This window comes from Anser anser (genome assembly GCF_964211835.1).
Source record: "Anser anser genome assembly, chromosome: 10".
In the NCBI taxonomy this organism is placed as follows: Eukaryota; Metazoa; Chordata; class Aves; order Anseriformes; family Anatidae; genus Anser; species Anser anser.
Window position 1 is genome coordinate 19,555,299 of NC_139730.1, and position 26,053 is coordinate 19,581,351.

The 26,053-nt window shown below is 34.5% G+C and overlaps 1 protein-coding gene across 12 annotated transcripts in view; it reads left to right on the forward strand.

Annotated features, from left to right (window-relative positions):
* Positions 1-26,053, forward strand: part of WDR72 (WD repeat domain 72) — a 122,699-nt gene that overhangs the window by 15,649 nt on the left and 80,997 nt on the right. For 11 of the 12 annotated variants that reach the window (XM_083850463.1, XM_083850469.1, XM_083850468.1 and 8 more), the window contains 10 exons: positions 589-760; positions 1,282-1,358; positions 2,378-2,497; positions 4,811-4,956; positions 5,300-5,396; positions 7,608-7,749; positions 8,123-8,365; positions 8,909-9,129; positions 10,548-10,743; positions 24,414-24,619. In XM_083850463.1, coding sequence (XP_083706589.1) covers positions 589-760; positions 1,282-1,358; positions 2,378-2,497; positions 4,811-4,956; positions 5,300-5,396; positions 7,608-7,749; positions 8,123-8,365; positions 8,909-9,129; positions 10,548-10,743; positions 24,414-24,619 — 1,620 coding nt within the window. The remainder of the gene's footprint in view (positions 1-588; positions 761-1,281; positions 1,359-2,377; positions 2,498-4,810; positions 4,957-5,299; positions 5,397-7,607; positions 7,750-8,122; positions 8,366-8,908; positions 9,130-10,547; positions 10,744-24,413; positions 24,620-26,053) is intronic. The other variant, XM_083850461.1, reaches the window with a different exon arrangement.

Sequence of the window (26,053 nt, forward strand, 5' to 3'; positions counted from 1 at the left end):
CATAGTCAATCTGCACCCTTGTAATCTGTTGTCAAGTACTTTTGTGTGTGTTTATTTGATTTTTGAGAACGAATCGTTCTTTTGAACACCAAAGCAATTAGTGTCATACTGAATAATATCTCAGAGTAGAAATTATTTCTGGAAAATAATTGAAAATTCATTATGAATCCTATGTGGTTTTTACATGAATTTTTTTCCCATGTCTTTATGTACCTCTTGGTAATGAGAGTTTGATCTCATCTCTCTCCAAACACTTGATCGCAGAGAAACAAGTAGCAAATTCCTTAGCAATTTATAATTAGGATTAACACCTTGATTGTTTCCAAAAATCCTAGTAGTCAGGCAGGGCAGATAGCACTTTTAATATTAAGTACCTCTTTTAAAATAAGTCTATATTAAATTATTATAAATGTATGTGGAACACTTGTATCATAAGCAAAATGGTATATTGACTCATGCTGTTTACTGTATATTTTTAGTAATTCTTTGATTGTTAAATAAAAATCCAAGTATGATATGCTTAATGTAAAAAATATGCATGCGCATTTGCATAGCTCTGTTTGCTGACTCTTCTCTCCATTTGCACAGTACTACCATTGTTCATTCCGAATGACAGGTGAAGGCTGGCTTCTTTGTTGTGGAGAATATCAAGATGTTCTTATTATTGATGCTAAAACTTTGGGTGTTCTACACGCTTTGTCTTCTCAGTCTTCTGATTGGATAAATTGTATGTGTATTGTTCACTCTGCAAGAATTCAAGGTATACATTATAGATGTATTTCTGTAGGTCAATTTACATAATATTTGTATAGGTAGTAGAATCTTAGATTTACAAATATCTAATGCTTTACAGAGCAGTTATGTACAGGATGTTAATATTTCATTGTTGGTACCTTAAAAGGTGTTTACGTACTCTTAATGCCGGTCATGTTTCATTCAATATCTTTCTTAGAGGAAAAACAAATGATCTCTACAATAGTAAGTAACTCATTAATCTGATGTGTAATTACAAATTAATTTGGTAATATCAGGGAAATTATTGGGTGTTGAACCCCTATTTTATCTTCTATTGGAACATAGCTATGAAGCAAAATAGTTATTCACTATTTGCTTGTATGCTTTGTATTTCAATGTACAAATTAGTTGTTTAATATTTCATTTAAATAGAATCCATCAGGTTTAGTGCTGTGTACAACACCAGTGTCTATACCAAGATTCTCCTTCGGTGTTAGGCACTGTTTGGACTTGGTTTCAAATTGTCTCACTGTTGCCTTTTCACAGAAGACTCGTTGGTTGCAGTGTCTATAACTGGAGTTCTTAAAGTATGGGAGCTATCTTCATCTCTGACCAGCATACAGGTCAGTTTGTATGAGCTGTGAAATGATAATTGGAACAATAACAAACACAGTAATATCCTCAAGTGAAGGATGTACTGAAACAGTACAAATAAGTGAGAATCTTCTGGATGTGCATTAAACCAGATTGATTAGTATTGTCTGTGTCCTTGATGAAGATGTTAGTCCTCACTAAGTTTCCAAAAAATTCTGAGGAGGAAAAAAAAATCCCCCTATTGCAATTTAAAATTATTTGAGCCATTGGACAGCTCTTAACTTGACTCTGCAGTCTTCTACCCAGGCTTCATATCTTTCCATATTCTGTGGTGCTGAAGCTGTAATGCTTTTCTACTGTCTCAATAATGTCACTCAGTTCTTGGAACCCTTTCATTCCTTTAAACTCAAAGCTCTTTAAAATTTACTCTTTGTACTTCCTCTTCGTTCTTGTTGCTTTTTCTCAAAATGGTCCTCTAGACTTGCCTCTATTTTTTTTATCATACTGTCTTCACTTGGAAAACTGTTACTGTGTCATGACCTATTTGTCCATCTTCAAACTCACTCATTCTCTTCAATTTTATGTTAATATCAACAGCTGTCACTTGACATGCACAGGTACTAGAATATGAATACAGTGGTTTGGTTTGGATGACTGGGAATGCAGAATATTCTTTAGCTGTTTTGAATCTGATAATGTCACTCTATGGGTGGTTGTAGCTATTTTTTTGACTGAAGAATACTTAGTGTATATTCATGGCAGCAGATTCAATCCATAATCTGCCTCTAGCTCTTTTGCATGCTCATTATCACCTCAAGTGAGATCAAGATCTGAGTCATGCAGAGTGTATTCTGGTTACATGGTACTTGTGAACCCTACTGCACACTACTCATGAACGCTGTTCTCCTATCACAATTTTAATCAATAATAAGTTGTTTTACGCTTTGAAAATACGTGTCAAAACATTTTTTCAATGTTTATTTCTATTCTAAAAGTTAAGCTATCTGGAATAATTCGCATGGCTTTTTTTTCCTGTTGTGCTGTGAAGGAGAGGCAAGGTGTGTGTGAAAAGGAATCAAAATCTCTGGACTGTTTAAACTGTCAAGCAATACGGTTTTGCACTTACACAGAAAGGCTCCTTCTAGTTGTGTCCTCCATATGCTGGCAGGTATGTTATTGAGCGTTATTCTTATTTAATTTTGTTAATAACTTTGAAAAGCTGATTAATTCTCCCATGAAAATACTACTTTCTCTTCAGTTAAAATGCTTGCTAATGGTCAGATGTGTGCTGTCCTCCCTCCTGTTATTTTAACTCTTTGACTGAGATGAGTGTTTATTTTTAATTAATGTATTTCTGCTTTAAAAGTTTGTCATTAAATTAATAGGATAGTAAGTATATTTCAAGTATTACTCACACTTAAAGAAAGGGGTATATTATAGCCTTCTCAGCAGTGCATCTCAAAAGGCGACAAACGCATACTAGGAGGACATGTAAGTATTAGAATGAGCCCAGAGGAGGGCCACAAAGATGATTAAGGTGCTGGAGCACCTCTCCTACAAAGACAGGCTGAGAGAGTTGGGGTTGTTAGTCTGGAGAAAAGAAGGCTCTGGGGGAAACTTATTACAACCTGCCAATACCTAAAGGGGAGCCTACAGGAAAGCTGGAGAGAGACTTGGACTCATTATCAGGGAGTGTAGCGATAGGGCACAGAGTAATGGTTTTAAACTAAAAGAATAGATTTAGATTAGATATTAAAGAATTTCTTCCTTATGAGGGTGGTGAGGCACTGGAACAGGTTGAGAGAATCTGTGGCTGTCCCATTCCTGGAAGTGTTTAAGGCCAGTTTGGATGGGGCTTTGAGCAACCTGGTCTAGTAAAAGGTGGCCCTATGGCAGGGGTATTGGAATTAGATGATCTTTAAGGTCCCTTCAAATCCAAGCGACTCTATGGTTCTATACACAAAAAATGTTTAAGTATGTCAGAGGTAATCACAGTCAGCAAGTCCTCAGTAACTAGAAGCCTTTGTTTCATCAGGGCCAATAGCCTCAGTACCATTAACAGTAGCCAGCAAAAACAAACAGCCCAGACTATCACTTTCTGTTTTAGCTGTAAGAAAACAGATGATTGTGTAGTTACTGAAAGAGTAATTTGGTGTTTTTTAAAGTTGATCTAAACCATGGTGTGGAAACTCAGTATTTTTCACCTTGGTTGTGACATTCCTCTGGTGCTAATAACTCAAAATTATTTTAATATAAGGACCTGATCCAAACAGTACAGTCTGGTGAGTGGGGTATGGAATTCACATAGACTTGAGTCAGCTTTAACTAATACACTTGTAGGATATTCTTTAGACTTCTCTTGTGCTATTTAAAGTCTGTACACAAGCACTGATAAGTTTTCTATATAGAATAGATAGGTTTTATGTGGAATGAAAGTAACATTCATTGTTTTCTATAAATTTGTACGTTTTTTGCAAGAGACGCATGTTTCTTGTAATAATTCCACTATGCATTTGAGTATTTTACTGATCAAAGCAGTGGCATAGATGTAAGTTGTTTATTTTAAACTTTTGTGTGTTAATGAATATATAGTTTTAAAGAAAAAGATGATATTACTCCTTAATGAGAAAGGTATGTGGTATGTGTCGTAGAGATTCATGTGTGCTTAGTGACTCAATTTATAGTAATGAAAATATAGAGGAAATTAGCTAGAAGGTCCTATGTTCCATATGAGCAATTCGTAGAAAGTTTTTGGAATGAGAATTTCTTCAAACTGTTGGAATAAGTTATTGAATGTGGCTAAGAGAACTCTGTATGAGGCTATGAGGAACATGCACAAACAAACTATCTTAGGTTGCCTTGCTCATATCCTGTTCTGGTTTAAAATGGCAAGGTCAGAGGAAACAAGCTATTTTTTTAGTCTTCATAAGTGGAAAAGCTACGAGAATTATCCCAAGCAAATGGGTTTATATGTATGTTTTATGTATTCTTTACTTTCAATTTGTGAAAAATAAAAATCTGTTTCCCAAACACAGAAGAAAATCTGTTCTGTTAAAATGTGCTTTGGTTACACCAGCAGATTCTTTTACAGAATTCTTAAAGAATACCAACAGAGGTATTAAGTGTCTATCAGACTTCAATGTCATATTTGTTACATACTAAATTCATTATTACTAATATTTACTGGTCTGTTACGTTATATAATAAAAATGCAAAGCAAAACCTAAACCCTATCTAAAATCTACTAATATAGTAGAAGCCTTTGATTTTATTTTTTGTCAGTTTATCTTTGAGATATGTTTTGATTCTGATATTATGGTATTTTGATGGTATAAAAACTGCTTTGGCTTTATAAGAGGTAGTTTCACTACAAAGTCAAGCTAATGTTTTACTTACTGATCCTTTGCACAAAACTAGATGAATTGAAATGAATCAGTACTGTTTGTTTATATTTTACTGTTTTTTTTCTCTCTGATCTTAGGTTTATGATTATTGTGATTTCTCCTTGCTGTGTACTGAGTTCAGTAAAAGTGGTCAGTGCTTTGCTGGTGGAGAAGTACTAGCAGCTTACAGACTTATCATCTGGACAGAAGATGGTTACAGTTACATTTACCAGCTGCTAAACAGGTGGGCTCAGATGGGAAATTCACACAAAAAGTTCAGGTACAAGATGAACTTTGGGAGGTTTATTATGGAAAATCTCTGCATGTTGCAAATGATCAAAAACCTGAACAAAACCACTTTGGCACTCAAAGATTTACCCTGAATTTGACAGCCCTTAGCCTTTGTTTGGCACAGCAGGGGACACAGGAATAAGATTAGCCATGTAGAACTTGGGCAGCTGGTGCTGTGATTTCACAAAGTCGCTTGTAATTGCTTGGTAACTTTTAATTTAATGTGTGGATCTTGGACATTACCGTTCTGTTTTCTAAAAATGACTTTTTAAATCTCTTATTTTTAAATTATGCAGTGGGCTTTCTAAAAGCATATATCCTGCAGATGGGAAGGTGCTGAAAGAAACTGTTTATCCTCATTTACTCTGCTTTACTGGTCTGAAGGAAAATAAGGTAAATTCATAAAAGTTTACAGTCAGCTTCAAAATCTACTGTATGTTTTTAGTAAATTACCAGAATGATCCCTAAAAATTGTTTAAATATTAATGAATTTGAATGTTGTATAAAACGAGTAAGGCATTCCTTCATTTTAACACTTATTTGTAAATTTGGAGATGTTCATAATGTATTGTCTTAATTTCTGGCAATTTTTCACAGAAATCCTGTCTTCAGCTACAGACTTTTTTCTGATTTTGTAATAGAGGGAGAGCTTTTCTTTAGGTGGTCTAAAATAGCTTTAGATCTTTTTACTTGCACATCTGTAAACAAAAGCAAGCAAAATGTAAGCAAGTTGTTTCATTCTTCTATTAAGAAATGCATGCATGTTTCAGTGAAATTGTATAAATAGGTTGTTCCCATGTATACCTATCTTAAGCTGAAGGGGTTTGAGTCTGTGACACTTTATTTAGAATACTGTTATCTTGAGCCTTCAGAGGCATAATCACATGCCTAACTTACACTGTGAGCAGACTGACAGTAGTCAGACTGCATAAAATAGACACACAACTCTTCAGAACTATGGCCTCTGCCTTGAAGAAGCTTCTTTGGTAAGAGAAGAGGTAGAATTAAAGTAGGTGATCTTTACTTCTGTTTAAGAATTCATGATTGGCAGGGTATATCACATCAATTTCAAATTTCAAAGTTACTGCTTGGATGAGTTCACTTAAGCTATTTTGTTTGAAATCTGCATCTTGGTTCACTGTTTTGCCTTGTGTGACCAGAGTGAAATAGATAAGGAAAAACAGCTGACAGAAAAACTGAAAAATGGATAGAAGTTAGGAAGTAGAAAATCTGTGCGGGGGTTTCTTTCTTTTGCAAAAATAGAACAAAAATAAATCTAGCCCTTTAGCACAGCAACAAAACTAGAATCAAAGCCATTCAGTTACAAAACTTCTTTGAAATTGGTTTTGGAAGATGTGAGGTTAATTCCTGTAAGCATTGCATTTTTGTATTTGCATAAGAACTCAAGGAAGTCTTTAAACAGTTTCTGAAGATATGCAAGGGGGACTTTTTTTTAACTCCTGACTAGAAACACTGTCAAATGTGTGTTTTTTCTAATGTTTTTTTTCTTTCCGTTGACAATTAAGCTCTTAGAAAGCATTTGTATTGCATACTTTTCTGAAGCCTGACAGATATCTATTTCAGCTGAAGGAGAATAGAACAATCGAGTCATGTCACCCCCAACAATCCTTCTGATCTAAAAACAGTTGTCCTAACTGCAGAAAGATGCCAAAAGGTCATCTATCATGGGGGAAAATAAATAACCAGAATGCATGCAAATACAAGGGTTACAGTGATGGAAGGAAGATATGTTGACCCCCTCCAAATGTATCCGTTTTTAATAATGTCCAATACTATTTTCTTATATTTCCGCTCATGTATTTACCCTCCTGCCTGAATAATTTCTATAGCCAATTTGTATGACACAACAAAACTGCCTAAACCGGTCTAAACTAAAATGAATTACAGTAAACATACCTGGAGATTCCTTATTTTGTTAACTTCCAGTCGAGGAGGATACTCTAGTTTTGAGCCTCTAGAAGTTTCCCCTTAGACACTTCACTTGTGGTATTTAATAGTTTCATATTTGGGAATGAAGGTTATTTAACCACTAAATCTTGACAAGTCACCAGTAGATTGTCACATAGTCTAGGTGCAACTGACAGGATATAAACTTTGTTATACTTATGGACAAAGAAAGTGTACAGATTTCTAGTACTCATGGAATATTAAAAACATTGTTTTTCTGAGATAAATATACTCCAACTTTTAAAATTGGAGGACAGCTTATCCTGTCCTTGCATTATTTTAAAATTGCAATATATAAACATATCATCATATTCTGTACACTGCTGATAATATGGGGTCTTCACTTAGAGGCAGTGAACCTAGGGATCTCTCCAAGTAGGTTTTTCCATTTGAGATGTAGGTTCAGCCAAAGGTACTGGCAAAGCAGAGATCTTTGAGGGGCTTGTACCAGGCAGAGTAGACCTGGTCTGATCAGAGCTTAGTGACAGCTGAGTGTTCAACCTTTGTTTTAGATTTCTATGGCTTTTGATGTCAGAAACTTTGAATTTGCAATTAATTATTGCATTATTTTATCAGTTCTTCCACAACAGAAGACTGATTTACTGTTGTGTTTTTTTGTTTTATTTTCTTTGGTAGAATTTTCCTTTTGTTATGGGCTTTCTGAATGAAAGGAAGGAGCCTTTCTATAAGATTCTTTTTTCTGGTGAAGCTTCAGGAAGAATCACTTTGTGGCATGTTCCTGATGTCCCTGCATCAATGTTTGATGGTTCACCAAAAGGTCTGGAAAATCTATACTCTCAATACAGTCTCTTTAGTTATGTCTTTAAGTCAATTTTCATGAACACTTATTCTTATGGAAAAAAATTTAACTGAACAAATCTACTTCCACCTGTCCATGAACACATCTGTACTAAACATCATCAAAATTTGCTTAGCTGATCGTACTTGTGGCTTTTCATGGACAGGTAATGAGAAAAAAAAATTAGTGAGAAGATATGATCCAATGTTGGAATGGCAACTCACTTTCCAACTTCAGGATGCAGAAGGGATAAGTTAGGGAAATGATGGAGAAACTAAAATGTATGTTTGGTTTTGAGTTAAAACAAATGATCCTGCCTCTCTCCACCCCCTTACCCTCACCCCCTCTCCAGAGATCCCAATTGCAGCAATATGGAGTCTTCAGGATAACTTTGATAAAAACCTTTCCATGTCAGAGGGCATTATTGATCATCTTTGTGCATCTAAATATGGAATAGAAAATGCAGTTGTGACTTCCTCTGTGTACATACCCAGCCTTGATAAACTTGTCTGTGGCTGTGAAAATGGGGAAATTTTCGTAACACTAGGCTTAAAAAGCGCAAGAGCAAGACTCTTAGAAAATGTGTCTTTGAAAGGTAAGTTTTAACAATTTTACCTATTATCTCAGCCAAGCACAGAAAACTTCATACTTCCAATATCCCCTTCAACGAGCCCTGTAAATATTCTCTGAAAGTGAAGGTGATGGTCGGGCTCTGAATGAGAAAAGGAAGATGATGGGCTTTACCCTCCCTCTGTAGATGACTTACTAAGATACAGTTTAGTACCACCAAGGTGCTTTGTGCTGTTAGGAATCTGGGAATGGCTGCAGGTATGAAATCACCTGGAGCCTGAGTTGCAGGATGTCATGACAGGGGCAGTATTCATCTTTATTTTCCCTCAAAAAGATCTTTCCACTGAAGGAATGAAAAGGATACATCTTAGTAGTTGAATCCTAGAATGTAGGTCTTTGTCCTCCCTTTTGGGAACATGTCTAAAATTGTTTGATCCTATGCATGTCTTGCCTAAAACTCATTGGAATTGTATTTGTTTTCTGAATCAACGTATTAGCAAATGTGTTTTTACTTAAATTTAATACTAACAACCTTTATTTTTAAAGAACAAAAATATTTTTGTTTCAGGTAATCTATCTCATAAAGTTTTGAATGGTCATAGTAGCAGAGTCACATGTTTACTTTATCCACATGATAAATCAGTCAAGTTTGATCCAAGCTGGCTGCTATCAGGGGGACAGGATTCTGTTGTGATCTGCTGGAATATATTTACTGGAGAAATCTTGCACCAATTTATTCTGCAAGCTGGTCCAGTGACAGAGCTATTGCGATCTCCAGAAAACTTCAAAGTAAGTAAAAACATAATAAAAATGTATCAAATGTAGATACAAATATATATAAACTTATGCGTGTGTGTTAAATATACTTGTATATATGAGAAGGAAACACTACCTGGTGGTACTTCTGTGATACTTTGTCTTTGATTTACATTCACTAATCAATTAATCGTCTTGTTTGAAAGTTACTTTTAACTTTAAGGGGGTGTCTTTGCTAATTTGTAATTTCAGAGGTTCAGAAAAGTGCTAAAAAAGTGATGTAGTAAGTTGAAGTTCTTAATGTCTACTCATAATTTTTTAATATCATGATTATCAAGCTATTTTAATCTGTTTATCTATTTCTGAAGCTGAAAAGTGTGATCAGTAAGGTTAGGGATTTGAATGCAGTAAGACAAGAATTAGACCAATAGTATTTCAATCTATATGGTTGTATTTGGTTCCTGACAGATCTCTGTGGTCCTTTGTATGTACACACTTGTGTTTTATAAGCTTTAGAAAAACCTGATTTGTTTTAATTTAATTTTGAAGTAAGTATTCAGGAGAAAAAAATTACTGAAACCTTTATGAAAAATCACTGAAATTGCATTCCATTGCATTCCATGGGGTTGGGATTTCATTTTTCTTAGCCTATGAAGACATTTGATACTTATCTTATTTACTTATTTGATACTTATACTTGGCTGAGAGTTTACTTAATGATAACATTAAGATTAAGTAGTCTACAAGACCTTTAGCAGTGATGTGATTGAATACCTTCTAGAGGCCTGTCAAAAGTTCTTAATGTTTGTAAGGTTCCTTAGCACTTTTTCTGGAATCTAGGTAGGATTTAATACCTGCTTGGATGATGATTCAGTTCTCTTTAAAGGGCAGAAATTTTTCATAGTGTGAATTCCTTTACGTCACCAAAAATTATTAGCGGAAAGAGGAGGCTTTGCAGAATCAGTTCCATACAAATTAAAATTTCCATTTAAAAAAGTTGCATTTAAATTAAACAGCAACATACCTGTTTTTCATTAGAAATATATTGCCCTTGGCTTTTGTGCCTTAGGACTTGATATAATTTTATATCACATGATTAAGAGTTCGGCTTAAGTTAATGTCTTTACTACTTTCTCTTCAAGGATAACTGCAAATAATTATATATTTGGTTATATAATCACTGTTTTGTCAGGTTAAGTACAGTGGATTAATGGTATTTAAATTTCTCATATTTGAAAAATCAGCAGGTTGTGTATCTTCCTATTTGTGTATTAGTTGTACAGCTAGCCTGCTAAAAATGCATTGGAGAAATAGGCTGAAATAAAATATTTTCCCAAACTACTATGTTTCAGGAAATAAATCACTAGGCAACTTGCTCCAGTCTTGTAACAGTGGTGTGGTCATAGCTGTTGTTGCAGTACTGATAATGAAGTTCTTAATCTGTTCTACAGTTTAAAGATCACAGCATAGTGTGCTGTGTGTGCAATGATCACTCAGTAGCAATTCTACACCTTCAGAAGAGAGAGTGTCTCCTACATGCCAGAAAGCATCTGTTTCCTGTGAAGAAGATCAAATTTGACCCTGTTGAAAATCTGCTAATTGTTGGATGTGAAGATGATTCAGTGTATGTTTGGGAAATAGAAACAGGTAATAAGTTATATGTTCACTTTAAGTTTTGCCTGTCTGTCATGTTAGGCTATACAAACCTAATTTACAGATGACCGAAGCAGAAGTACTAACATGTAGAACATTTTAATTAGGAAGCTTAAATTTTATATAACAAACAAGATATAAAACTTCCATATGATTCAAGATATGTCACTAATGACATAAAATAGCTTATGTCAGATCCTGACAATTGGATCATTAGCTGATGTTGTAGTGAATTGAATATTTCTGGAAGCCATGAATAAAAACAATGTGCTCTCTTGAATTAACAAAAGAAATTTACTGTTTTAACAATACCAAATTATAGCATGAAGTTCTGCTTTCTTCAGCAAAATTAATTTGAAAAATGTTAGATATAATTGTGAAGCTCACAACTGTGTAGTTTGGAAAACTAAAACTGAGTATTCCAAGTTAAATTGTAGATTTCCTCTAAATTAAGACTGATTCACAAGTGTAATAAATGCAGTTATTTGAACTTTGACACAGAACATTGGAGAATGTACTGGCACTGGAGGTTGCAATATAGTGTTTCTGTGCTGTTCAGAGTAACATGCCTTGTGTGGTGGAAAGAATACATAATGAGTCTAGAACCACTGAAATGCAGAGCATATTAATACTGTATGAAAACAGTTTTACATGTGTCCTGTGTAACACTGAAACCACAGCTTACTACACAAATCATTTCAGTGCAGTCAGTGTCTAGGCTGTGTTTACTTCAAAGTCTACAGTTATAGAAAAGAAGTGTTTAATGAATTATATAATCATATAAGGGATCTGGTTGGAAGGGACCTTAAATGTGTATTGTTAGAGAAGGCCATGTCAGCACAGGAAAAAAAGCATTTTGCAAAATTAAGTGATGTTTAAGCACTGTAGGGCTTGGAATTTACTCCTGACAGTAGGGATACTTTCACTACACTGTGGGGATAAGAGGTTCTTCCTTTTTTAAAAAAAACAAACAAACTCATGGGCAGTACTTATTGTGGAGTGAATTCAGTGTTTCTGCTGTGTGTGCTTAGGAATGTGGAAAATTATTTTGACTCTAAAAGTCTGTAGAAAAGTAAAGCTAAAATGCAAACTTTTGCAGTCAACTATAAAAGACTAATCCTTTCTGTCACAATGCAATGAGCAAAGCAGACCAAGAAGTTAAGGGACTGAAAGGGAGACAAATACACCTCAGTTGCTGCATCTGTATTCTAGTGCAACTAGATAAGGTCATGTGAAAATAAAGTGAATTCTTTGTGAATCACTGAGATTTAATAGTGTAAGATTTTAATGATACCAGGGAGACAAATCAGAGTATATTTCTGTCTCCTTTAGCTATGAAAATAATGCCTGTTTCAAAGGAAGTAAAATGGATGCCACTGCTCATGTATATTATATAACCAAAGTAAGGGTGAAGATAGTTAAAAGTACCTTTATTTGATGTTTTTGTATCTTTTGCTACTAGCATCAGGCCAGAAGGAGAACTACAATCACCACAATTAAGGAATATCTGGTACATAAGGGATGCAGTTATTCGCTACATTAGCGAATAGCTTCTGTATTCCTCTTCTGTATTGGTGAAAATATATAGCTGAAAAATATAGCTGAAATATAGCTGAAAAAATGGTATCTAGAGAGAATACCCGGGAAAGCCTACTAGGATATGCTGTAGTTGGTTTAATGTAAATTATACATTTATTGCAGGAGAACATGAGGTCATAGCATTGATCCTTAAAATTGGCCTGACCTAGATCAGGAGCTATGTAGATACTTCAGTATCACTCAGGCAGACAGAGCATTATTCAGATGTACGGGGAAAGACGTATACAGCATCACAGACAAAACTCAGCAGGAATGAAGCAGACTTTCATTACAGTTTCATCTGTTGGTTAATGGATAGACATGCAAAGTACTACTTGCTGATGCAGTTACTTGTGAGCATGTCCCCTGATATTTAAAGAGGATAGAGTCTAAGTGACAGCCTTGTGTTTGGATTCCATTATGGATATGAACGTAAGATTAAAATGTTAGTCATTTCTATAGTCAAGAAGTATTTCTCTTCTGGCTATACTGTTAGTGTCCTGACTGAAGCTTTGCCTCCTTAAGTGAAAGTCAACAGAGGACCTGATTTTGTGTCAGGCTCATATATCACTGTTTGAAGTTTTTTTTAAATTAAAAAAAAAAAACACAAACAGTTATTGTGCATCCAGAGTTAATGGATAACTGGGAAAACAGCCAGTCTGTTTATAATTTTGGGATGTGAATTAAGGAATTTCTATGAATATTTCAATATTTACACTGCTGTAGAGTCAGCAGTAATTCTGCTGAATTTGACAAATGACTTCACAAAAGTTTAGGGGCATCTAGTACCTATCACTGTCTTTCTGTGATACCAGTTTAGCTTCAAAACTGTCCTACCAGGTAATTAAGAGGATGAACCCTTAAGCAAATGACTTTGTTATACATTACAGTTCATCTTCCAAGTTCCTATGAGTGAGGCCAACACTTCTCAAAAAGCATTTAGAAGCTAAAAATGTCTTTCAGCAGGCTTTTATTTTCTTGTTTTATGGGATGGGAACATTGTTACAGATTAAATCTAAAGCAGTATTTCTTCATGTGCAACCTGTAGAATTTTCATAAGATTGCTGAAGATACCTTATTTTACCTTGTAAATGGGAAATTGCCAATGGGGATGATGGGCTGCCTATATTTAAAAAAAGGCATTTAATGATACTTTATACTGAAATGCATTAACTGACAAGAGTTGACTAAGTGGAATTTACAATTTACCTTAAATAACTTGGCATTTATTTACACTTAGATATCTACCTATAAACTAGTAGTTTAAGCTCTGTCTTTAATGAATAGGAGGAAGTAGGAATAAGCACAAGTGCTTATATTTTCTCCTCCAATGACTACAAGAAGAGTCGGGGGGTGGGGGGGGGGATGTCTAAGTGAATTGTTTACTGCTGTTACAAGTCCAGAATAAGATGAATTGAATTGAATCCTTAGTACTTTGATTTATAGAACTAAGTAAAATTATTCTATGATAAATTTAAATGTTGCTGCTGAGCGCACATGTAAGTAGTAATATAGATGTTATGAACTAATATTTGTGTAGTTTAACATATTTTGCCTACATTTTAATATATGGAAGCAGAGACTTTCCATTAAGGTGGAATATCTTTCCATGGCAATAAATATTGATGTAATAAAACATGGAATATTAACATAGCATGTATACAAGATACATTCCAAACTGTTGTACTAGAAGACAAATATGACAACCAATAACAAATTTTATTTAAATTAGAGTGCAGCATGTTTTTTTCAATAGCCACCACTTGAAATCAGCTCTTATCTATTGCTCTTACTATCTTCTCAGGAAAATGCATTTTTGAGGTTTTTTTAAAAAGGTAAATATTAGTATAAGATGCAGCAATAATAGGATCAGTTTTCTTTCTGATTTAGACACCATATTTATGGAGCCACACTTCTATCTAATATATATGGAGACTGAGGAAAGAGTGGACAGACTTTAAATAGCACCCTTCATTTGATGGAGGTAGATTTAGTTTTGAGTTAGTATTAGTTTAATATGAATTTATTCATCATGCTTGCAGAATCATCTAGTAACTTACTATATTTTTTTCCCTGTGAGTCTCATTCTGTTTTATTATTTAACAACATGCTTATTGTGAGTTAAAAATAGAATAATGTAGCTTAATCTTTTAGTTCCACTGTCACAATAGTAATATACAGATGTGATCCGTTTCAACTAATGGTAATGGTGGTTTTACTATAGCTACTTTAAATGGGAACTGTTGGGAAATATGATTCATGAGGCATTGACTTTTTTGTTCATCTATTTTAATCACTCTTCTTCTGAACTGGTTGTTATTATTTATTATGAACTTACCTCTTACCTTTTACATGTTAATGTTCTGTACCATTTATTCCATGCAGGATAATTAAATTTGTTATAACAAAGGAAATAATTATAGCATTCTGAAAAATAAATTGCTAAAGAAAAACAGGTTAAAGTAGCTATATAACTATGCTTGAGATATGTTTGAAGGAAGTAAAACTTGTAAAATTAAGCTTTGAAAGGTAAGATCACCTGTATAAATCTAACTGCACAAATTCCTTCAGTGTTTAGTTTTCTCATGCACCTCTGAACGCTGGAGGACACTTACTAATGTGTAGAATTGCATAGTATTTTGTTTCTATCTACATAATGTGCTGCACTCCCAGTTTCTGTTACAGTGCTTCAAGCCTTTTATGAATATAATATTTTCATGTATTTTGCCATGATGGTTATCACAGTATGAGGGCTTGATAAGAAAGCTTTTGGCATCTTCCTGTCAGGTGCAGACTCACTGCTTCTAGCTTCTTCACTTAACACCTAGAGTATTCCAACGGCATATATAATTTTAAAATGTTATAATGTGCTGAATACATCATACTTGCATACACATGCAAGCTACCTCAACTGATATTCTTTGCTATCCCTTCCTGTCTCTGCAACTTTATGTTGATATTTACACAACTTTCTATGTGTGTATAGCTTTTCATAGAAGAAAATGAATTGCAATGACTTCTGTTCACTGAAGTCTATATATGCTGTCATAATGGGATGGAGTCTGTATAAACCTCTCCAGTTTGAGCAAACAGAAAGGGTAATGATGCTACATAATCCCCTTCAATAAAAGTTGCCACTATGGTGGGAGCAAGACATCAACATTGACGACATATTTAACAGAAGTGTTCTCTTCAGTTTTGAATCCATGCTCTAAGGCATGAAGATTTCATGCAACACCATGCGTTTCATGACTAATATAACAAAAATAAATGATCTCAAACACTTCTGCTGAGGGGGAAAAAAACCTACAAACCCAAGCACCTTAAGGTAGCTGTCAGGCATAGAATACTTTAGCTCAAGCACTTAAACTGCAAAGGTATTAGAAAATTAAAAAAAAAAAGTTAAAAAAGCACTTTAGTGAGATTGGCAGCCCTAAAATATGTAGTGTCAACCTACTACTCAAATCCATCTGCATGATCATTTTTATCACAAGTAAAATCTTAATGAAAAAATAGAGAAGTTAGTTCAGAAATATCTCAGAAAAATACTTCCTGCAATGTTATACTACATTAACTATATAATGTTACATGAACTCTTCTATTTCAGAAGCATCATTGCTGTGGAGAAAATGAAATTATTCTCATATATGTGGTTGTGTTATAGATCAAACTTTAGTCATATTGAAAGTCTGACAGTCATATATGCCAGAACACTTTAAAACACTATTTAGAGTTCATTTGTAGATATCACAGAATCGTCGAGGCTGGAAGAGACCTCCAAGATCACCTAGTCCAACCTCAGCCCTAACACTAACAAGTCCTACACTAAACCATATCAATAAGGGCTACATCTAAACGTCTTTTAAAGACCTCCAGGGATGGCAACTCAACCACCCCCCTGGGCAGCCCATTCCAATGCCTAACAAATATCTACGCTTCAATGTTTTTTTTACAACTGCTGCCAACAAAAATGCCTAAGTCTCTGATAAACTCTATGCTACTGTTATATGAGCTGCAGGATATGTAGAGTTTCCATTCTTTGTTTTAAAGGAGACCATCTTTCTAGTACATCTGACAGCTTAACTCAAAACAAATTAATCAGTTAAGAAAATTGAGCTTTAGGTTTCATTTAGTGACTATAAGGAAATAATCCAGGCAGTTTTAATGAAACTCTTAAAACTATAACAAAATAAACTTCAAGTTACTGTACCTTTATGCTTAGATAATTGTAGAAATAACCATAATTACTCCTCTCGCCCCTTTGTCTTTGCAAAACTTAGTGATTTACAGTCTCTCTTGATATCTCTCATTTTCCTTTTTTTGTCTGTCTTTTTATTTCATGTCATCAGTCAGACTAGATTTGAATGGAGAGTATGGCCTAGCTGGTAAATTCTGTGTTTGCTTTTCATATGCTGCAGGCTGTGGTGTAGCTAAGGTCAAGGTCATAGCAGTCACTGATTTTTTTTTCTCCTCAAGTGCCCTCTGCATAGCCTAAAGACATGGGCTGATTTTAAAAACAAAAAAAAAAAAAAACAGAACAAAACAAAAAAAAAACCTTTTAGATTCCTTGGTAACTACATCTGGTAACACTTTTGTGAAACACTACATGTGTACAGGAAGAATTTTTCATATGGTGCCCCATTATGTTCTTGGGAGCAAAAAAGACCTATTAATAACTTTCTGTGCAGTCTATTTATTTATTTATTCATATATTCCTGGTGAACAAAGTTTATCTCTAGGGTCCCATGCTCCTTGTCAGAAGTCTAAGTCACTTATACATTTGTAGGAGTAAGATGCAGTAACTGTGAAAAGGTTTTCTTAGAAATCCTTCCTGTGCAGTTCGTGTGGGTAGGGTAATGAACTTCATCTGTAACTAATGGTGTAACACAATTTTTCAAAAGTGCCAAATTCTGCAATAGGCATTTCAATCAGGTAACACTGAACTAGTTGTTTTATTAAACTCTTGTCAGATATTTGGCTAGTTAACGTTAAGCTTTCGATAAAATTGCGGTAGTTATTAATGAAAACAGTCAGGTAGTAGAGGGCTTTCAGAGATGCCAGAGTATCAGGAAGAGATGGTATATGACATGTTTTAACTTTTTTCCAAGACATCCTATATTTTGACTAAAATTTCTCTTGTCTAACCCTATACTTTAGAAAATGTTTACAACTTGTCTGTTTTGGTTTTGTCATTTAATTAGTCTTTTACACGCATTTTACACATACTCAGTTCATACCCACACAATATCTTTGCTTTCTTTATTCTAGAATTACACAAATATTGATAAATGATTTGTTTAAATAACATTTACTTTGTCAGGTACATGTCTGTGAATGCACCCATAATATGGGCCCTGATGTCTGCTTATACAAAAACCACTTTTGTTCATACTTTTTCTGATATTACAGTTAATAAATATCACTTGATACAAAACTATGGATCAAATATTAGGTACTCTGTTGCATTATTAGGAGTTAATTGAAGACTGAGAGGCTTATATCTCCCCTGAAGGGAGTGTTTTTGTGTTTAGAAAAAGACTAGTGATTTAGTTCTTCTGTTCTTAGGTCATGGTCTGACCTTCAGCATTACCAGTTAGGGCAGACGCCACGTGGGTTGACATCTTGACAACTTCTTGGTTTCCCCCTCCTCCTCCCCACTTCATGCTTAAGAGGCATCCTTAGAGAAAGGGAGAACCTGCTGTACACTATTGAACCAGAGGCAAAATAACTTATTTGGCCAACATTACTGTAGTTCTAGGAATATGCAGTGCAACATTAAAGAATGTCTAGTTTAACTAATATTTCTTTGTTAGTAGCTCTGTGCAGAAGTCATGTTATCATTTGCATTGTGTTACTTCGAACATCGAATACATTTTACGGTGATCCCATGATAGCTTCCCTGGGGACTCTCCAGTACCTGATCAACCCCTTTGTGAAGAACTTTTTCCTAACATCTAATTTGAACTTCCCCGATGCAGTGTTAAATTGTTCCTTCATGTCCTATCACCAGTCACAAAAAAGATCCTCTTCTGCTTTTGAGGAAGATGGAGACAGCAATGAGGTCACCCTTCAGTGTCTTCTCTAAGCAGAATTAATCAAGTATCCTCAGCTGCTCATTACAAGTCATACATGGAGACTGAAGTCCTTTTTCTAAGACACAAAGTATCAGCACTAACTTATTAGTTTAGCATTTTTTTGAAAATTCAAATGAATCATAAATGTGAAGATATATGCTTTTGAGTTTTTTCACGTATAAACCTTTAAGTTAAAACTTTGTTCTTTTTGTGTTATCTTGCAAGTAAGCCTTAGGTCAGTAAGTAGATTCCACTCAAATATTTCAGTTGTCTAAATTTGAGTAATTATTCAGTAACTTGGTGATATAGAAGATACTGGATCTTGGATGGGTCTGTTGAAGAAGCAATATCATCTTTTCTTCAGTATGGAGAAGCTAAGGGTGTGTGTTTTGTGCAGAGAATAGTAAGGTACATTTATATTTAATATATACTATATGAAACCATATATACTTATGTACTTATATTTACATATATTTCATATATATTCAGTGGAACATACATGAAATTAATTTTATATTTTCTTAAAAGTATGATTTCTTATAGTTGATAACTGATGTCCATTCTCTTATTGCTAATAATTAAGTAGGATATTAAAAAAACAGTAGTGGAAAGGAAAACTGATTGATATGGTCATTGCGGTCTGAAGAGTTCAACTCTATTCGATGTCTTTAATTCCAGACACTAAGGGATGATTGTCTTGCTCCACATTTAAGATGGCAATATAAAAATGGTTAAACTGCTTATCTTTACTAAGTTCAGAACTGTTCACTTCTTCAGTTTTTAGTACATATAATGTATGTCAGCAATTCCTGTTACAGGATTGTTGTCTTTAGCTGTTTAGAATAGTGGAGTGAAGAAGCAAATGGGAGTTCTACTGGCCATTCTTTCAGGGTATTTTGTTTGCGGCAGAAATCTTGAGATGAGGACTGTCTGTGTTAGAGAACTTTTCTGCCTACACTGTGTAAACATGCACTACATAGATAATATTTCACGACTTTCCTTTACATTGTTCTTTATTGCTTTTTTTAACTTAAGAATATTCTTACAAACTTACTAAAGCAGTTCTGAAGATGTGTATTCTGAAGAATGTCAATAATGTTCACTGGTTGGACTATGGGACAGAAGTCTTCTGAATGTGAAAATCACAGCAGTGTCTGCCAAGTCCATTTTCCTCAGTGACGACTACTCTACATGCTCTTGTATACAGTGCTGAAGTCATAGTAAAATATAATTTCAGAAATAAATGCATTTCAATAAGTGGGATATTATTTGGTCTATCCCGTCTATATTTGTTAGATTTTATTTATTTACCTCTTTGTCTTGAGATTGGTTTGAACTGTGTATTTTTACTTAACACAATGCTTGTTCCATCTGGTTTATGCTATTTTATATTTGTGGTAGAGCTAGCATTTTAGAGATTTTTTTCAAGTAAAGTGCTTGAATACTGTCTTGAAGCAGGATGGCAGACTGCTTTAAAAATAAAAAATAAAGCATTTTGTAGTGAGGAATGTGTAAGTTGTTTCTCTGACTCAACCAGCACAGAAAAGAAGTAGGTGGAAGTTCTTCAGATGAAAAAGGTATTTATGGAAAGGAATATTTTGATAGCAAATAAAACACCAAGAAATAGCTAATATCATGCAGATGATAGTTGGTCTGAAAGGTGATGTTTTTTATTTTGGCTACTAGTAAACTTAAAGAAAAAGACTTGTTCTTAACCGCATGTTCTTTTTAAATATCATCAATTCTAAAACCATATTTCAATCACATAGATCACCTCTGCTACAAAATTCAGCTGAGTTACTAGGTCACAGCAGCACTGCAGTATTGAAGATGTCTTTTCAATACTTTAGCTGTGACAGCAAACAGAAAGCACTGGAGCCTGATGATATGACAGGTCATGTGATGTCAGTGAATACCTTGTCTTGAAAAAGATAATATGCATGACCTCCCCAGTAAAAATGCATCATTCAGTAAAAGCAGAACCCTGAGAACTGCATGGACAACACTAACACCAGGAGACCCAATTTGTAGTACTTGGTCCAGAAAAAGAATAAGATGTTGTAATAGTCTCTAGCCAGTCAGATCTGGTGGTTCAAAGCTGCCCAGGAGAGTGAAATACTCTACTCTTGTCTGTTCATAAGACTTGGTTGCCATGGTCACAACCTTAGAGAGATAAAGACTTTTTCCTGTATTTTGTATGTATAGTAGGGGGTCATAGCAGTAGAGTTGCTGTTATATAGAAAACATTTTCTCCTTCATTCATTGGTACCTTTAACTTTTCCTGTCAAAAGCTTTGGGCTCATTTGTGTTTAAAATTCTCCAGATTTGAAAGCTGTCTTGTTTGTACTCTTTCCAATGTACAGTCTCCTTTATTGCTCTTTATTTTTGTTTTCCCTTAAGATTAGAGACAACACTTCTAGCTACTGTTTCTGGAACAAACCATCTAGCCCCTGTATTTCTTTGACTGTCTGCATCGGTCAGAATCTTTGTTACATAAACAGTTTTCTCCCTAACATACTTCTTTCTTGTATAGATTTATTCAGGAGTTGCAGAATATACCTCTTCCTTTGCAAATGAATATTTCATTCTCTTCAGAAATGCTAACTACACTGGATAGGATAAACGTTTTCTAGTACTTCCATGACTGCCCAGCCTCCCCCATCATCACAATCATTTCCCTGTGCACTCTGTGCCCTTTTATTGCAGCTTCAAATGTATGCAAATCTGTGCTTATAAACATACTGAGCTCTATGACTTAGAAGTATATGCAAGCAGGTGCGCCTTTAAGAACAGAGTTTTCTTTTTGGAAGATGTTACTTATGATTATAAGGAATCTGAGATAACCATTATGAAAGTTTTAAGATGGAACTCCAAGTTTTTGAGATTGATTTTATGATATCATAGCCTTCTGTCAGTAGTAAGCTAAGCTGGTTGTCCAGGGAATTTCCTATGTGATATTCCTGTCTATAAATGCACTTTTTTCTTAATCCCCACCTGGCTTTTTTTATGTTGCTCTTGTATGTCAAGTGGTCTTTTATTTACAACCAGTTGCTGAACACTTTTGCAACTCAACCTGTTCGGTTTCTCAGTTTGCATCCACAAGTCTGTAGGATGTAGAAGTATGTCTGCCAGCATTTGGAAAGAAATACATATAAAACATTGATTTGCTTTCATATACATCAAGACTGCTCGTTTATTTCATTCAGCCCATGGTCTTCAAAAGCGAAATACTGCTGTCCATCTTTCTGCAAGGAGCTGAGTGATGCTGAGGCACACTTAGGTGCAAGTGCAGCCAGCAAAGCCTGTTTTGCATATTTGAAGCTGTCTAATACTAAAGAGTATGTAAAAACAGGTCTTAAAAATTTAATACCACGCCCCCAAAATTCTTGGATTCATTAATAATTTTTCACTATTCTTGCCTTAGCTCCTTGCCCATAACGGTAATATCCTATTATTTCACAGGGATATTACAGTACTTCTGTCTGAAGTAGTTGAGTGTGTAGTTAATTGTAGTGAATTGTGCAGATTAAAGTGATACAGAAAACAAGGATGGGTAGATGCATGTACACGTATACATTTCCTGCATAGTGGACTTGCAGTGGTAGGTCTTAGTGAGAGTTTAGTCTTCTACACTTAAGGCAGAGCTACTACTTTTTTGGTGACTTTTATTTATCTTGTGTTCGGAATGATGCACTGAGATCTGTGGAGAACTCCAAAAACTATTCTGTATGCATAAAGAAGATAAACTAATATTGAATGAATGACCATGTTATTTCCAAACTTAACTTTGCAAACACGATAATACTTTTAAGAATGTTTGTTCATTCATGTCTAGTATGGATTGTATAGTCCTTCCTTGAATTTTTGTGCTCCTTAAATATTGAAATGTTGCAGTGTTGGGAGCTTTGCAGCCAGTATTTTTTCTGGAGCATTCATAGGCAGTCTGACTGAAGATCTTGGGCTTCTTGTTTTCCTACTCACTTCTGTAAGTCCTTGACACTGGCTGCAAATTCTGGGGAGGGATGAGGAAAATGACATTGAAAAGAATAGGGCCTGATTTTTTTTTCTGTAATAATATAGTGTAGTTTATGGCATTCAATTGAGTTGGAGGGGACAAAAAGTCAGTTGCATTGCTTTCTTCTGCTTTGAACACGAAGACTATTGGCCATATAACTGAGGTGATGCTACAGTTAAGAGAGATGAGTTTTGGAGAAATTTCAGATAAAGAAATTTTATACAGACAAATGCATTGTGTGAGATCCCTCAATCCCAGTCCAATATTTTTAGCATGTGTTACTGTTAAAACTTCAGTGTTACTTTTTTTTTTCCCTTCACTGGCAATGAAAGGGGAAATTCATGTTGTATTACTTGAGGCTACAAAGAATTTAAACTTAAGGAAAAATATTTCACATTATAGCAGATATTTACTTTTAAATTGTTCGCGTCTCTTATTACTGATATTATAGGAAATGTAATAGTTTCTCAAGAGTTTAATTCATGGAGGAAATTTGTAGTATATATTAGGAGCTCATTTTAAAATATTTTCAAGCTCAGTTACAAAGCTTTAATGTCAGTTATGAATTAAGTACTATTATTGGAATATCTTGTCATGAATATTCATTCTAATTATTTCAATTGTTTATATTTAAATATCCTACAAATTTCAGATATTGAGCCCTGTTTTCTATTCCCCAAAGTTTAGCATCTAGAGTTCTATAGAAAAATGTGTGGAATTTTTCCCGATTCCAGTCAGGCCTTATATCTTGGTGGGAGGGGTTGGGAATACAATTTCTATGTAAAACACATAAAGGGGAAGAAAGTTTGAATTGGAATGTAACCTGAAGGAGAGAGAGCAGAGCAAATTCATAAGGTCTTCATTCTGACTGACCCATAAGCAGCCCAGAGACTCTGGAAAAGAGGTGTCCTGCTGTCTTCAAACAAAATCAAATAATTTTTTTCCATTAGGGACTGTCAGCCTTCCAACACATGAGCAAATGAATGACATCATATTTAGCTTTTCTGACAGGATTTCACTCCTCTGCACTAACCTAGGAAATCACATGAAGAGTGGGGAAAATAGTCAGAAGTATCAAGAATTAGCAGTCACTAGTCAGAATTGGATTGATTTTAGACTCTACAATTTTTCCATGTTGGCTAGAATTTCCAAAGCCTAAGGTAAATAGGTGGCATACAGCAAATGTTCCATTTTTCCTGATTTGTCCTCTAGGAGAAATGAAGAGGGTACAGTAAGAATGAAAAGAAAAACTGAAGAAAGTAACTGGAGAAGAGCAGAGCCAGAAGCTGCTCCTTGGGGAAATAGCACTCAAATCTGCCTGTATTGTGGATGTAATGTTTAAAGGAATCAGATTCCCTATATCCATGCAACTGATAAAGCAGTCCATGAAACATTGTATTCATATTCCTGACTCTTAAGCTAGGTGTAACACATTCAGGTATTTAAAAAGTTTCAGAGATAGACAGGTTTTAGTAACAGAATGAAAATTTTGAGCTTTCCCTTGCTATTTGTAACCTAGAACACTAGAGGACAGCACTAAAATATTGCATAAACGTTATTGTTTACACTGTTAATTACACACTGAAGGCTTTGTGGGAAGGAAAACAACTGACAGTTTTAAGAAAAGTTAGGGAAAGTGGTGTTTTGAAATTCCTTCGCTTCTTTTGAAAGTTGTATCTGACTTCATACGTTATACAAAATGTATTAAGTTTATTGCTATTTAAGGTATTTGTTAGTCTCTTCAGTAGTTAAGCTTTTTTAATGTAATAATGCTGTAAAATAGAACCTTGTGTAGAATTACATTTTTAAGGTCTAGAAAGTAAGGAATTAGTTGGCTTGTCTATGAATATAGGTCCATAATTTATCTGTTTACATGAAGTGTACTGTGTTAACATAATATTAAAATTTTTTTTGTAAATAATGTCACAACATTCAAATGGGAATATGTATTAATGTAGTTCCTTGAAAAAATTACAAATTGTGTTGTGTTTCTCTAGGCACACTGGAACGGCATGAAACAGGTGAAATAGCAAAAGCAATTCTTTCTTCCATTGAAGATTCAGAATACTTAGTGGCAGATGCTCTACTTCCTATATCTCAAGAGTTAAAAAGAAATAAAAATCCTGAATACAAATCCTCTAGCTCTTATAAGCTTGGCACGGTCTCTTATAATCTTACTCATACAGAAAAATCTTCAGATAAGGTAAGGATGTAAAGTAATGTGTTTCTCTAGAGCACTGATTTGTGATACAAATTATTTACCCTTTCATCTTCACTGTGGAGCTCTGCATTACAAACTTAAAACCAAGTCTCCACAACATTAAAGCCATGTGCCTACTTGTTTGGTTTCTGTACCATTTTGTAGAATGAGTGGGGGGTGTGCCTTATGTATGGCCAGTAGTAGATCATCTCAGGATTTTCTCGGGAATTTAGCACACGTTTTGACCCTATTTGCTTATGGTGCTAACTTAAGACTGCATCTATTAGCAATACCCTCAGGGCAATTGAACCCACAACTTCAGTTGGAAGCCTGGAGAAAAAGTACATCATGGCACAATGCCACTGGCATTTCCCCTATTGCTCTTCTACAAAAGTGCAGATTTCTCTTGTCATGCAGTAATTTTTATTGGTTGTTTGTTTTCTGTTAACATTGGGGAATTGAGTAAAAGTGCTTTTCATTTATATTAGTGCAATTAACTTTGGCATGTTATTGCTTAAAAAGAGTAAGGTGGTGTTCACTGTGGGCCCCAAACAGGTATGTCAGTCTTCAGAAGTGATATGATCGAGCACAATATTTAGCTTTATTGAATAATTTTTCACTAATGTTATTAAACATAATAATTGTGACTGATGGAAAAGATGTGCTCTTCCTTCTTGTTTTCCTTTTTTTATATTTTGAATAATAGAAGGAAACACCATATAGAAACTAGTGCTAATATACTGTTAAAGCTGAGAAAAGGAGTACAAAGATACTAGATAATGAGAAATAAATTTGAAAGCGCATAAACAAATTTGCTTATGGCTTAGATATATATGTATATTACTTTTAAAAAATATCTATGAATAGCTGTATTTTTTAAATGTAAAACTAACTTTTGAAAGAGTCTCAAACTTAATACAATCTCAGATTCAATGGAGTACGTATTACCTTATTCAGGCTGGAAGATAATGGTAAATACCTTTTTCTCACAGCCTGTTTATCATGAGTTAAATATATTCACTGAATTTTTGATACAAGCATATCTTAAGAATGGGGATTCAACATTGCTTGTTTGAGTGTAGTACTTCTTAATGCATCTTTGGAATAGTTTTTCTCTGCAATGAACCAGAGGAAGACAATCTGTTATTCTTCAGTGAATGTAGATCAAAAATACTTTCCTATGAGTATGAGAAGGTGAGAAATGTTTTCCCTTAACTCGCATGTAGAAACAACCTTCACAATGGTCTCTGGCCTTTTCCTGGCTTTTTCAATTGTGTTAAATGAAAGACTGTGTTTTCCAAAGTTCAGTCTGATAAAGGATAACTTAATCCAAGTCTTCATTCTGAACTTTCTTTTCTGTTTTTTTCTTTATTGCACTTAAAATTTATATATGCCTTTGAGTTTATAATTATGCTTGTCGAACTCTTTATATTTCTC